The sequence below is a fragment of the Triticum dicoccoides genome, chromosome 5B (genome assembly GCF_002162155.2).
Source record: "Triticum dicoccoides isolate Atlit2015 ecotype Zavitan chromosome 5B, WEW_v2.0, whole genome shotgun sequence".
NCBI classification, from domain to species: Eukaryota; Viridiplantae; Streptophyta; class Magnoliopsida; order Poales; family Poaceae; genus Triticum; species Triticum dicoccoides.
Window position 1 is genome coordinate 713082637 of NC_041389.1, and position 14955 is coordinate 713097591.

The window sequence follows — 14955 nt, forward strand, 5'->3', positions numbered from 1 at the left end:
TACAGGTTCAGGCCCCTCGTGGTGGAGTTAAAAACCCTAGTCATGTTCTTGCGTATAAGTGTTTGGGTACAAAGGTTTCAAACCCGTAACTAGATGCTGCGGGGATGCTTATATAAAGTTCGCTGCCCTCCTCACATGATACATTACAAGTGAGTTAACATAGGTAATAACACGTGCCTACTATTGATAGTAATGGGCGTCTTGATTTATAGATGTAACGCTAATCTTTTATGACTACGGTAACATCCTAATGGTCGTTGGGCTACTTCCGTCCGACTGAAGATCATCCAAGTGGAATCATTCTCCGATCATCCGAGTGAATCCTCGTTCGGGTGTCTAGCCTGAGTAAACCCACATCATGCTAGTTGGTATTCCGATACCTGGAGTATGTGGGCATGGGCCCCCATGGTCTTTTGCTAGGTTTAGATCATTATGGGCCAACCCAGTAGGAGACGACCTCATCAATGTCAACTGGTGATGGACAGGTCACGGACTCCAACATGGAGGAGTCAGACATGAGGGACGGCGAGTCCTCGAGTCCCGTGAGCCCGTCTGTGTATCATGGCCCAATCTTCCTTGTCGGCGACCGCACCATCACTCCTCGGGGCTCAGCCGACCGCCAAAAATGCATATGACCACCCGACATGGGCATGAACGGGAACAACAAGGACTCGCAGGACGTGTGTCGCCTTCGATTTAGACTAGATTTAGGTCTGGTCGGTATTGTTTAACTAAATATATCAAAAATGTAATTAATGTGCTCCCGTTTAGATGAAAACCATGCGCTATTTGAAATGTATGCGGACATGATTGGATGGCCGGCTCCCGTATCACTGTCGGATGCGACCGTACGTGTCCGTGGACGGATACCATGTCCGTTTTGGAGGTTGGCGTTGGAGATGCCCTGTTCTTTTAAAAGCACATATGTATATGATCTAAAAAAAAAATCTTAGAAGAACTAATTTCTATTAGCATGCCGGCATTTGCACGTACATAGTTGAAGTGTGTTAGAGTGTACAAGGTAAGTTACAGTTAGACTCTGATCGTATGGTGCGTAGATATGATATGAAGTTGTGTCCTAATAAAACACTTGTATTCTAAACCTCTTATATAATGAGGGGTAGGCACACAATGTAACATATACCACCATAATAGCACAGGCACGCAGGGGGAGCCGGCGGCATGTGTCGGCGCCCGGGCGGTCATGGTGCGGTATTGTAGCGAATTATGGGGGGAGCGCCCGTAGTCAAGCCCCAGGATGTAGCCATATCAGTGAACCTCGTTAACAAATCTCAGTGTCGTGTCTCGATTTATTCTAACAAAGTGTATAAAGTTTCGACTAAATCAGTATATCTTATAAATGAATTTCGTGTGAAATATGTGGGGCCCTTGAAAAATCTACCATGTAGTCCATTTCAATTTTAAATAATTGACTTTGTGAGTATCCATACTATCAAAGTTGCCACCTGCGAAATCAAACGGTGCATGTATGTCCACATTCTCCTGAAAGAAATCCATTTGACATGTTCCATTCGATTAATGATCCAACAGTACATATGCCACGATATTGGCATACTCCTTCCATCTCGAATTAGTTGATTCAGATTGGTCTATATGTATCTAGACAAATTTAAGGCAACTAATTTGAGACAGAGGCAACACTATATAGTGAAATGGATATTGATATGGGAGCGCCTAGAGCTCACTCGATTGAGAAATAATGTCTCCTATGGAAAACAATATGGAAAAACAGTCAAAAAGTAAAAAACAAAAATACACACAAACTTCCGCACATAATCCGACAGCTATAGCATCGATTAAGCTATAGATATTTCTCAACATTGAATATAGCAAACCGTCTAGATTTAGATTTTCATGTGATAGACATATAGTGAAGAACAAGTTAGTGAAGCTGAACACTTAAAATAAACTCAGATGCACATCACAGATACTTATAAAAAAATATCTGGATCAAGTGAAACCAGTCCCAGAAGTCACCAACAAAAATATCTAATAATCCCAAATTATCAAGAATTTTGCTGGCAATTAGACATTCTTAGTGCATGACCCACATTGAGTACTTTTTAACATACATGCGCCAACTTGTATCATGCTCGTAGAGGGCTCTGATCAGTCTTTTTTGAGTGTATATGGTGCAGGCCGTATTATTATTTCTATACAAACCAGATCACAGTACAAACATATCAATACGGACAAACATCACACACCAACACCTCAAGAACATAGTATATTGTTTGGTTCACATATACTAAGAAGACTAGGCCCGTAAGGGTTCCTTTTTTCTGGTTTTTCTGGATTTTTTTTACCGTGGTTGTTTGAGCGACACGTGTGCATGATGGTTTCCTAGAAGTGATCGACTCATTTCTTTCTTGCTCAAGTTGTTTACGCACGTTTTTCTTAGCGCTGCCATTGCCACGTTATGTGCTTCTGCCTATCGACGCGTGTGCATCGGGAAGGTTCTTCCTTGTTTTTTAAGTTGGGTTGACTGTGAGCATGGTAGGCTTGATTTCACGTGCCTGTTCTAGATGTGTGTGGGCTGGTCTTGTCCCACGTGACGCTGTCTGGTTCATCCATGTGGCCACGTTTGCCTGATGCATTGTTGACTGTCCTATGCCATCGATGGGCATGTAGCGTTCTGGGCAGTTTTTTTGTGTCACGTTGCCTTGAGGGGTGGCTTTTTAGATATTTTATTCGGTGTCCTCTGGCGAAGACTCGAGATGAGTGTGGTGCCACCGGTCGGCCGCCGTATATGCCTATAAAAGGGTCTTCTCCTTCCTGACGGCCACTGCCTCGCGTGCCTCACCACGTTGCTTCCAACCCCGATCTACCCTACCCACGCTGCTTCCAACCCCGATCTTCTCTCCGCGTGGAGCTGGTGGCAGACGTACAGCCGAGGGTACGAAGCAACGGCGGCGTGCCACCGCCACCTCCAATGCACATTAGCCACGCCACCAACGGCACAAGATTCGCGTGGGGAGGCCAGCCGTCGAGCAAGAGACATCGAGGACTAGCTAGATTAGAGGTGAGGTGGATTCTACGTGCGAGGCCCTCTACCCTTTCTCATGTTCTGCGTGATCTCGGGCGGGAGGTGGTGTATCCATTCTGATTTGGCCTTCTTCCTCCCCGATTTTGCGTTCTTTCCGGCCTACGCTCATCTCCGGCCGGTCATCATTCCATTCCCGTGACTCGTGCACCAACGGGAGACCCCGGCCTCGCCTCCTCTGAACGTCCCGGTTCTTCTCCGTGAAGACCATGCCCTTCATGGTCCGGCGGGGCAGTCACTGTTGTCAACGTCTCCGTGCCCTTCCCGCACGAGGAAAATAGCAGATGGTGTCGTCCATGGCGTCGTCGCCAACTCTAGCATGTCGGAGATGACGTGGCCACCAGATGACGAGCTCCGCCATGGTAAATTTTTCTGTACTTCTGCCTATTTGCTTGGCACTTTTTATTCAGATGTTCTAATTCTTATTTTCTGATGTGTTGTGTGAAGGTTTATGGCGAGGAGAGGAGAAGTGGTCGTTCGGGTTCTGTGAGAATGCACGTGCAAGTTAACTCGGAAATTCCGGATTTCGGTCTTCATATTTACATCCGAGAGGAAAGGAAGTGTTGCACAGTCATATTTTATTTCAGTGTTAATATTCCATAATTGTATGATGAATTGAACCTGAACATCGGAAGTGGCAATTGCAATACACTAATTTTCAGTTTTGATTGATACTTTATGAAAGAATATGTTGGCGGACATGGCAATGCAGTTTCATGTCGACATCCACTCGAACTGAAGTATCCGCGGAAGTGAGAACATAGTAACTGTCTGGACCTCTCGATGCAGTTAGTAGCATCAGTTATATAATTACGTTTCATATATCAAGTAATTAAATGTTGCACTATTCATCTAGAAAAAGTAGCACTACTGATCTACTGTATGTAAGTATTGCAGATTCATGTACAATGTTGTCTGATAAATTGGTGGCAAATAGCTGTGTGAGCTTCATTTGGTGATCTATTTTTTATATCCTTCTTTCATCTGGTATAACTACATGGGACTGTAATTGTTTACTGCATTTTGCATCACATACTTTATTACTGTACATATTACTTGTATTTTTGTTTTTCCTTATTGCTTCTGTGCTACTGATTTCGCCACAGCAAATTTTATTTTGTTCTCTGGTGCAAAACATCACACAATGCCATGTTAGAAGGACCCTTGATTTCATCATACCCAGATGGTTTAGTTTCTAATGATGGTTGGGGAAGTAGCCTCTGACCAAGCTATACTATGATGACGAGTAGAGTCAAGATTTTTGTTGTTGCAAGGATCACAAAGAAAGAAGTCAGTATTCAATAGACAGTAGATTGATCTTTTGTAACATCTTTCTTATAAATCAGTTTGGTTCACAATCAGTTGCTCTATCCAGGTTCTTTGGAATGCATGATGAGACATGGATTCCTAAGGATTGTTCAAGTGCATTCAATGTTAAGGGATGGAACACGGAATAGCCTTGGCCACAATGAGCAGGTGAGTCTTGTCATCTTGCATCTTCGTTGATCTCATGCATTTCATATAGATATGCTACAAAACATACAACAGAAGTGCTACTTTTTATTTTATTTCCTTGTATCATCTGATTTCTTATCAAAGAAAAGGAACCACATGCTGTTACTTGGAACAGGCAAAGATCTCAAGTTCCATTCTTCATTTTTGACGTTGGCAGTCCCAAACTTCACACAAGTATGTTCTCTTGTCCACAGAAGGAGTACAATATGGGTGACTGCAGGTACGTCCCCAGGGACACTGCTACTACCGTCACTGTTGAAGGAATCACAGTTGTGCTGGAAGGTCTTGCCTTCCTGCTTGCTGTGTCTGCCTTCTCATCTTATTTATGATCGTTTATGTGAAGAAGCAGCAGCAACCTCATATGTTTTCTTGTGTAGTAATATGTGACCTGCATTTGCAGACATATATATGGGTCAAGTCACTCTTTGTTAGTTATTAGACGTTGTTAGTGTTTTTCTATCAGACATGGTGCTGCAATGGGCTTGACTGCTTAAGTCTCACTCAGATTTTAGACTTGATTATTAACTGCTTCCTTTCATTAAGATGTGAGGTCCTGATCCCAATGATAGAGCATCATCGCCCTCTGAAATAATATTCATGAGAGTTCACTGTTTGATTTTGTTGAACCATGCAAGTTCAAATTTTGATGAAGCCATGCAACTGGTAGATGCTTCAACAGAGCATATTTTTGCAGTGTTCCTCTGGAACGAAAATACTCTGGTCCTTCTGTACTTGATAAAATTAGTGTTGTATTTGCCTGGTATAAGAAAGATAGTGCAGTGCCGACAGATAGTGTTGTATTTGCCGGGTATTAATTTACATGTGTTGTGTCGAAAGCAGGCTGAGGAGAACACACATGCACGGCCAGCTGCATGGATTAGCCGATGGAACCAATTAATAACAGGAGAAAGGGCGGAAAATAGGAGGGAGATGGTGATATTGACAATGGGCAGTAGTCTGCAATTGTGTCACGCCGTGTTTGTCAGATTAGGCCCACCTAATCAATTGTTTTTGGGCAGCACTAGAAAATTAATGAATGCATGCTGTACAATTTTCGCTGATCTTCTCTGATTTTCTAACAGATGTGAAATGTTGCCCAACTAATATTTGAGATGTAAATTAATATTCAGTCGTAGAAATTGATATATGTACGCCTTCATTTTCTGCATTTTTTTCTACTTATGTGTTCATGCCTTCAAGTCCAGATGACAATTGTTCTTGCTATTTAGATCTGCTATTTCGTAATTTTTCCTACAAATACAATGAAAGTTAAATTGAGAAGATTGCATGAATAGAATAAACACACTATTATTTCTATGTCTCTTCGTGCTTTCAAATTCAAAGGGACAACATTATTCCCATTCTTACTTTACAAGTACTATGAAGGATATCACTCGACCAGACTGCGCATGAATAGCATACACGGTGTGATCTCTTCCGATGTCATGTCGAATCAAATCCACATGTATATTGTATGTGCAAAATTATAGTACTCCCGGAGACCCGTAGTCAACAAGTATAAATATGAAAAATTATAATACCCTGAAAATCAGTAGGGAAGAGCTAGCCTCTGCCCTCTGTCAAGACAAAGTAGCTGTCTCTGCCCTCTGACTATATATCACCGAGAGAAACCAGCAAGCTCTAACTTCTGCCCTCTGTCAACACAACCCAATAGGCAATTCCACCTTAGCTCTAAATATCACGTTATAAAGATGAATAACTCGATCGGTAGAGCTAATCTTCCAGATTCTTTGTATCCACGTTCGTATTATGTACAAAATGCACTAATAAACAATTAATAAACAACCAGGGCACAATCGTCTCTCACATCTTGTACAAGAGCTGCTCAGGCGCAAGAATGGAGTAAGACCAAGGAAGAAGAATTAGAAATACAGAAACAGTAAAAAGCAAGCCTTGTTGTGAAGGCAAACAACAACCCTTAACAAAATTGTCTTTAATTTTAAAATATTTTGCCAATCCGTCGAGAGCTAAATAACGTGCATCCAGCAACAACTTTAACATTGTTTACACAGGAAACAAACCACCAAGAATGAGAGAAGAAGAACTAGGCTCATTTCTCTAGCACTACATCAAAGAGACAGACTCAACCGGAGGATCAACATCTCAAGTCTAAGAAAAGAACAAGAGCTTCACAACTCTGCGTCCATTACTCACTATCACTATGTGTTGTAGATAACTTATGCATGTAGGTACCAACTAAATGTACCCATTCCTTGTATAATCTACTTTGTCACGAATCAAGTCTTCAAATGACTTACCAAATATTACAAATAAACTAAATTGCTTATCGATCCACGTGGCGCGGCGTGCCGCCGCGCACTACCCGCTAGTAATAGCTAGGAAGCTTCCAACGCCTGCCAACACAAGATCCTACCGAATCCTGCTGCGCAGAAATGATCCATCTCATGCTTATGAGCCGCCATTAGGGATCGACGGGCAGTTTTGCTGAGCCGCAGCTGCCACAAATGATTAAGAAAAACCAAGTTAATTAGGAAGAAAGAAAGGAGTAGATGATTGAATTTACTGGGAGGGTTCATATGCATGCATGGAAGGAAACATCAGCTGTGGTAGCGTGCTTACGGTTGCTGCATTTGGACGGCCCATCGTTTGCAAGGATGCCACCAACGAAAACCAGCAGAACGAGGAGGATCAGCATCAGCCGAACCGAGGTCGCAGAGGAGTTGTTCTTCACCATCCTCGATTGTTCGTCTCCTTGCTCCTTCCTGTGTTTCTATTCTACTTGGATTGGCGACCTGGCTCACAGTTTGTGCAAAATGGGTGCTCGACTCAAGCACTTATATATAGAGCGCACGTACATATAGTTTCCATGTGTGAAAGTAGGTTAGGTCCAGATGCGGAAGATGAAGAAAAATGGTGTGGTGCAAGTTGATCAAATTAAAGGATATGATACTCCTATCCTATGCGAGTAAGAACGCACGTTGCTATACATTGACTGATGACCCCTTGCTGGAGTCTTTTTCGAATTCTTTGATTGCAAAGTGCCCTCTATGGTGGAACATCAAGTCATTTTTGTGTGCGGGCCCACACCTCTGCACATGCGGAACACAATCTTGGATTCAAACGATGATTGAGGATGGCAATAATGAAGTCAAGCCTCAGCTATGCACGAATGCATAAAACAACTCGTGCTGATTCAAAGGGTGGAAGCTGCTACCTGCTGTGGGCGGCGGCTACCTGATGGTGCTCCGTGTACTGAGACCCTGTTCGAGTAGCACATCTGGTGCAGCAACACAACACACAAACACCGTCTAATCAGTGCAAGGAACACAAACAAAACAACAGAAACCTGCACGTGGTCAGACCTTCTTTCCAAAATTCCAAAAATGGAATTCAGAGTTCTAGAGAGAATATGCGTGTCCATGAAAAATTTCAGTTTCATGTAGCACAAATAAGCAAATAAATAAATCAATAAATCAAACTGTCTGGCAATTGTAGTACTAGGAAAATCAGGGTAGTGTTCTCAAGTATACCGGAGGTTAAGACAAATACGTGAGCACAAATAAGGTGCCAATTATTTATTTCATGAGCCATACATCCAAGGAGTATCAAATAAGTCAAGACAAGGCATCGGCATATCATCGCCAAGAAAAGAAAAGAAAAAAGACATCTGCATATGAACGCACGCCTGTCAAGTTCAGTTCAGGTATAAAACTTGTCCAAGTGGCCACGTGCGTGAATTGGCTGTACATGTTGAATCAAGTTATGATTGGGGATTAATATGCTTACATCAGCTTCAGTTCCCACCATGGAAAGCGGTGTGAGCCCGGTTGAAAAAAAAGTAGCCACCATGGAAAGGGAAGAAATTGCAGTCAAGAGCTGGTGTACATTGACTGACGACTCCTTGCATGAGTATCATGTAGTGTAGAGAGTACTTTGTCCAGTCAGTTTTCTAATTTGTTGGTAATTTCGGAGAATATACAAGTCATTATTTTACAATTACCGTTGGTCAAACTTAGCTTTGACCATCACTAAATAAAAGAAGAGGAATACCATGTAGATTGCAGAGCTAAGGTTAGTATTCTTGGATTTCACAAAAAAGACTTGAATAACATATTAACATGTAATCTTTTTTTTATTTGAAACAATTTATTTTAAATTTAGATTGCTAGTCAAAGTGCCACCTCGAAGATCTTATCAATTAGATATCTCAAACGATATTTATATTCTAGATCACAGGGAGTATATCCAAGGGGGGACGATCGAGTTGGGTTCCTATAACAGCCAGGTGGCCAAGTGGCCAAGTGTACACACATTCTATTTGGTCTTCATGCATCTGAGAGAGGTAGCAAAATCAACTTAGTCCAAAAGAAAATCTTTCAATCAAGTGGTGATTGAGGACCAAGATAGCTGGTGGGAAAGGTAGTCTGAAACTAGGACTGAGAAGAGTTGAATTCCTCACGTGGCAGAAATAGCAAGAAAGTACGTTAGGTGCAGATGTGGAAGAAGAATTTAGGGGCTCACATAACAGAAATGGCAAGCAGAGCACCCAGGCCACTTGTCGATAATTATTAAATTATTACTTTGCCAGAGTATGTGCAAGGAAGGCGCTTGCAGCTCACCCATTCTCCTTTTTTGTATAAGCGCAGCATATCAGTAGTACAAAAAACACACAGCTTACTGAAGAAGCACAACATGTGTGACAGACCAAGAAGGCTCCTAGCCATTGTTGTTGTAACCTCTCTTCTCAGCTTCGCTGTCGCTGCTTCTTCTTCATCCAACGCCACCGACTTCGAAACCCTCCTTTGCTTGAAGCTCCACCTCTCCGGCAGCCCCAACTCCCTCCTTGGCTCATGGGTGCAGAACAACTCCCTCCATTTCTGCAGCTGGCCCGGCGTTGCTTGCAACGCATCTCGTGTCGTTGCGCTGAACCTCGAGAACTCCGGCCTCGATGGCCAGATGCCGCCTTGCATTGCCAACCTCACCCTCCTCTCAAGAATCCACTTCCCGGGAAATCTGCTGAGCAGCCACATACCAGCGCAACTCGGGCAGCTGAGAAGGTTGACCTACCTTAACCTCAGCTCCAACAGCCTTACTGGTTCCATCCCCAACACTCTGTCCTCCACATCCCTCCAGGTGATTGATCTTGGTAACAACAAGTTCAGCGGAGATATCCCTGAAAGCATCGGAAAGCTCCGCAATCTCTCGTTTTTACGCCTTGCTCGCAACAGCCTGACGGGCAGCATCCCACTTTCGCTTGGAAGCAGCAGCTCTAACTCCCTTGTTTCTGTCATCCTCGCAAACAATTCCCTCACAGGACCCATTCCGTCGGCCCTTGCTCACAGTTCATCTCTTCAGGTGTTGAACTTGGTAAGAAACAACCTCGATGGAGAGATACCTCCTGCTCTTTTCAACAGCACATCGCTTCAAAGATTAGCCCTTGGATGGAACAATTTTTCTGGGTCAATACCTGCGGTCGTTCCAAATTTCAATTCACCCTTGCAAGCTCTTATATTGTCGGTGAATAGTCTCGCAGGCACCATACCGTCGACTCTGGGTAATTTTTCTTCCCTTCGGATCCTTCTGCTTGCGGCCAACAGTTTCAAAGGCAGTATCCCAGTGAGTATAGCAAAAATCCCAAACTTGCAAGAACTAGATGTTTCTTACAACATTCTGTCAGGGACTATCCCGTTCTCCATATTCAACATGTCTTCACTCACCTACCTTAGTTTAGCTGTTAACAATTTTGTTGGGGAACTTCCATTTGACATCGGATATACACTTCCAAGCATCCAAACATTCATATTGCAACAAAATAAGGTTGGAGGAAAAATCCCTGCATCGCTAGCCAACGCAACCAATTTCCTGTCCATTAACCTAGGGGCTAATGCATTCTATGGCATTATCCCTTCTTTTGGGTCTCTTTCTAACCTAGAAGAGCTAATTCTGGCAAGTAATCAGCTAGAAGCTGGAGACTGGTCATTCCTCTCCTCGTTGGCGAATTGCACGCAGCTGCAGGTCTTGTCTTTGGGAACCAACATGATGCAAGGAAATCTGCCGAGTTCAGTTGGTAGTCTTGCAACTAGCCTAGGGGCTTTGGTTCTGCACGCAAATAAGATGTCTGGCAGCATCCCACCAGAGCTAGGGAACCTCACAAACCTCTCATTTCTTAGAATGGAGCAGAATCAGTTTGCTGGCGATCTCCCCAGCACAATCGGAAACCTTGCAAGCTTGACATACGTGGACTTGTCACGGAACAGACTTTCCGGACAGATTCCAAGTTCGATAGGGAAACTCCGTCAAATGAACAACCTCTTCTTGCAAGAAAATAATTTCAGTGGACCCATTCCTAGGACACTAGGTGATTGCCGAAGGTTGATCACTCTCAACCTTTCATGTAACTCCTTGAGCGAGAGCATACCAAGAGAACTCTTCTTTCTTGACTCCTTATCAGCAGGTTTGGATTTGTCCCACAACCAGCTTTCTGGACAGATTCCACCTGAGATTGGTGGCTTGATTAATATAGGGCCACTAAATTTTTCCAACAACCGTCTTTCCGGGCTCATTCCAACTGCTCTAGGTGCTTGTATTCGCCTGGAGTCCCTTCACTTAGAGGGCAACCTACTTGATGGCAGAATTCCTCAGTCTCTCTCCAATTTGAGAGGTATTGCCGAGATTGATCTCTCACGAAACAACTTGAGCGGTGAAATCCCAAACTTTTTCCAGTCATTCAATTCTCTGAAGCTTCTCAACTTGTCCTTCAACGACCTCGAGGGTCAAATGCCACAAGGGGGGATATTTCAAAATTCTAGTGAGGTGTCTGTCCAAGGGAACAGTATGTTATGTTCTAGTTCCCCAATGCTACAACTGCCGCTTTGCTTTGCATCATCAAGAAACCGGCACACTTGGCGCACTCTAAAGATAACTGGGATCAGTGTGGCGGCTCTTGCTTTGGTCTGTTTGTTATGTGTAGTATTTATTCTCTTGAAGAGGAGGAGCAAGAGATCTAAACAGTCAGATCAACCATCATACACTGAGATGAAGAGCTTCTCATATGCTGATCTAGCCAAAGCGACAAATGGTTTCTCTCCAGACAATTTGGTTGGCTCAGGGGCTTACGGATCAGTATACAAGGGTGTACTTGAATCTGAAACAAATGGAATGATTGCTGTCAAAGTTTTCAAGCTTGACCAACTTGGAGCACCAAAAAGCTTTGTTGCCGAGTGCGAGGCATTCAGAAACACTCGTCATCATAATCTTGTAAGGGTGATTTCTGCATGCTCAACATGGGACAACAAAGGGAATGATTTCAAGGCTCTTATTATTGAATACATGGCTAATGGCACCCTAGAGAGCTGGATTTATTCAGAAACAAGAAGACCGTTGAGTTTGGGCTCCAGAGTAACAATAGCAGGGGACATAGCTGCTGCATTGGATTATTTACATAATAGCTGTGTGCCCCCTATAGTCCATTGTGATTTGAAGCCTAGCAATGTGCTACTAGATGATGCCATGGGTGCCCATCTCAGTGACTTTGGGTTAGCTAAGTTCCTCCAAAGTCATGACTCTTCAAGTACTATTACTTCTACGAGCTTAGCAGGGCCGAGAGGATCAATTGGATACATTGCACCAGGTAAACCTTTACTATATTATTATTAGCTTTCCTCACTCCCTAGTATCATTCAAGTTTTACTTTTCCTTTCTTCAAAAGGAACCTTTTATGTTTTTCAATAATCAGTGTTCTAAGATACCTGAATGTTAAACAATGCAGAGTATGGCATCGGGAACAAGATCTCAACGGCAGGCGATGTCTATAGCTATGGAATTATCATCCTAGAAATGCTCACGGGGAAACGCCCAACAGATGTGTTGTTCAAGAATGGCCTGAGCCTTCAGAAATTCGTGGGAAATGCATTCCCCGAAAAGATCCGTGATATACTTGATCCTAATATCATCACCCCGAGTTTCGAAGACGAAGGCGTGGACCATGGAAACCATGCTATGGTGGGGATGCTGAGCTGCATTATGCAGCTTGTTCAGCTTGGTCTCTCATGTTCCACGGAGACACCAAAAGATCGACTAACAATGCCGGATGTCTACGCAGAAGTCTCTGCAATCAAACGAGAATATTCAGCACTGCGCATCAAGGAATAGGACACTTGTGTTTTGTTCACGTGTATGTTACAAGTAAGTTTGCTCATGTGACTGGAAGATATCTTCCTGAGAGGCCCTTATGTTGGGCTTCTTCGAATTTTTGTTATACCGACTGAGAAAACATGTTCTCAGTCTGCATCATAAGGATGACGTTGTCTGGTTTATTCTGAATGTGTTTGACTATACAAGAGTAACTATGTTCAGACACCTGCACTGCAGCTCATTGTTCCTAAAGTTAAAATGGTGGCATTTTCTGTTGTTAAATCTGATGATTGCATTCATAATTTTCATTGCCAGTTGTCCACTGATTACCCTCGTGATATTACAGTGTGAAGAGAAATCTGTTTTGTCTGGCATAGGATTATATTTATTAGCCTGGCATGTTCTGAATTTTGTACATTTGGCAAACCGAAACATGCTGCCGTTTCAAGCACAAGATTTGATCAGACTGGAGGCAAGATTCACCAATGTTGCTTGTGGCTTAAAGGGGTAGTATGTGGCAGTGTGTCATAGCTGCAGCCCATAAATATGTTCAGATCTTAGCACTGAAAAAGAGTCGGGCACTCTGTGTCTGTGTATGCATCAATTTTAAGCCCAATTCAGCGAGATACCTTGATGTTGCTTGCGGCGGCTTAAAGGGGTGTTTGGCGATGCCAGTGTGCCATAGCTACGCCTTAAAATCTTGAAATTCAAGGGACAAATTAGGAGTAGAGTGCAGCCAGAGTTAGGCACTCTGTAAATTTAAGTTGAATTCAAAACGTAGATTTTTCAGGACCCAGAGCTAAAATTGGAGGTTACCCGATCCATTCGGAGAAGAACAGGAGCACCGGAGCAACTGAACAGTGCGAGCAGGGAGCTCGACCCGGCGTCCCTCCGCGGAACGGCGAGGCAGGGGCCGCAGGTCGGAGGAGGAGGGCACTCACGCCTGCTCGCACCGCCTAGAGGGGAGAGGTGCCCTGGACGGCGCGGTCGCGCGGAGGCCGAGCTGGCCAGCAGCAGACGCGGCGGGCAAGGAGTGCGGGGGAGGGGGAGGGCGGCGCCGCGGCGGCCTGGCCGGGCTGCTGTGCGGCGGTCGGTGGGGGACGCACGCTCGGGGCGTCTGGCTTCGGCCTTCGGACCTTGGTGGGCTACTGCTGAGCTGGGCCCCAGGTGGAATATGAAACGTGTAGTACAATTTATGCTAAGAATGTCTCAAAAAAAATTATGCTAAGAAAAAACCTATTTAAGCCTCTCAAAAATAAAATTCAGCAAAATCCCGAAATCACTAGTTAAGCGGTACCCTTTGCAAAGGTCACTTCTCATCTTCTCAGGTACTGATAAGTGGCGCACTACATGTCCGTCACTTGTCGCAACCTGTGAGTTTTCCGTTTATTTTTAGATTTTTTTATTCAAAATATTTTATCTATGCATCCAAATACCGTCACCATTGGATTTGCTGCACCAAGATCTTTTAAACTATATCCCATGTTAATAGGTTTCAATGAAATTTTTTAAATAAAAAAATCCAGGAAAAAATGAAAACCGATAAAAACAAATAGAAGAAACAAAAACTGAATAAAAATTTAATAAATAAGGAAGGGAAAAATCCAGAGCCCGGAAGCACAGTTGCAGTTTTCACTTTTTTTAAGCACAAGTTGTGCTTTCCCTTTTTTGAGCAGAAGCACAACTGTACTTCCATGAAAAATACAACCGTTCTTCCTCCCATGGGTGCATAATTTTTTTCCGAGAAGCACAGTTATACTTTGCAAAATAAAAAAGGATTTTTTTCTTCAAAACCTAGGCATACTATAATTTAGAACGTACAGACTCTGCGTTAAAGAAAGTGTTCGATGCTTCGTTTACCAAATTTATCGGTAGATATCAAGAAAGGTTAGCGTTGCTTTCTTTATACTCGAGATTAGTGTTGATGCTCCTTCCATATTCAAACGTTGGTGTCAGTACTGCTCGAACGAACTGATGAGTGTTAAAGCCTGCGCTGTTGTATGTTGTGCTTTCCCTTTTTTGAGCAAGCACAACTGTACTTCCATGAAAAATACAACCGTTCTTCCTCCCATGGGTGCATAATTTTTTTCCGAGAAGCACAGTTATACTTTGCAAAATAAAAAAAGGATTTTTTTTCTTCAAAACCTAGGCATACTATAATTTAGAACGTACAGACTCTGCGTTAAAGAAAGTGTTCGATGCTTCGTTTACCAAATTTATCGGTAGATATCAAGAAAGGTTAGCGTTGCTTTCTTTATACT

General features: G+C 43.3%; 1 protein-coding gene and 1 long non-coding RNA gene across 2 annotated transcripts; one reads left to right on the forward strand and one right to left on the reverse strand.

The window, feature by feature from the left end:
- Positions 1–6573: 6573 nt before the first annotated feature.
- LOC119306817 lies at positions 6574–7838 on the reverse strand. The gene is made up of 2 exons (XR_005149051.1): positions 7181–7838; positions 6574–7056 (listed from the first exon to the last, which is right to left on the reverse strand). It is a non-coding gene; the product is annotated as an uncharacterized LOC119306817 (long non-coding RNA).
- Positions 7839–8801: 963 nt separating this feature from the next.
- Positions 8802–13066, forward strand: LOC119312881 (receptor kinase-like protein Xa21). Its single transcript, XM_037588662.1, has 2 exons — positions 8802–12191; positions 12330–13066. Exons 1-2 carry the CDS (start codon positions 9254–9256, stop codon positions 12710–12712), a joined length of 3321 nt encoding a protein of 1106 aa, XP_037444559.1. The 5' UTR covers positions 8802–9253; the 3' UTR covers positions 12713–13066.
- Positions 13067–14955: the final 1889 nt, after the last annotated feature.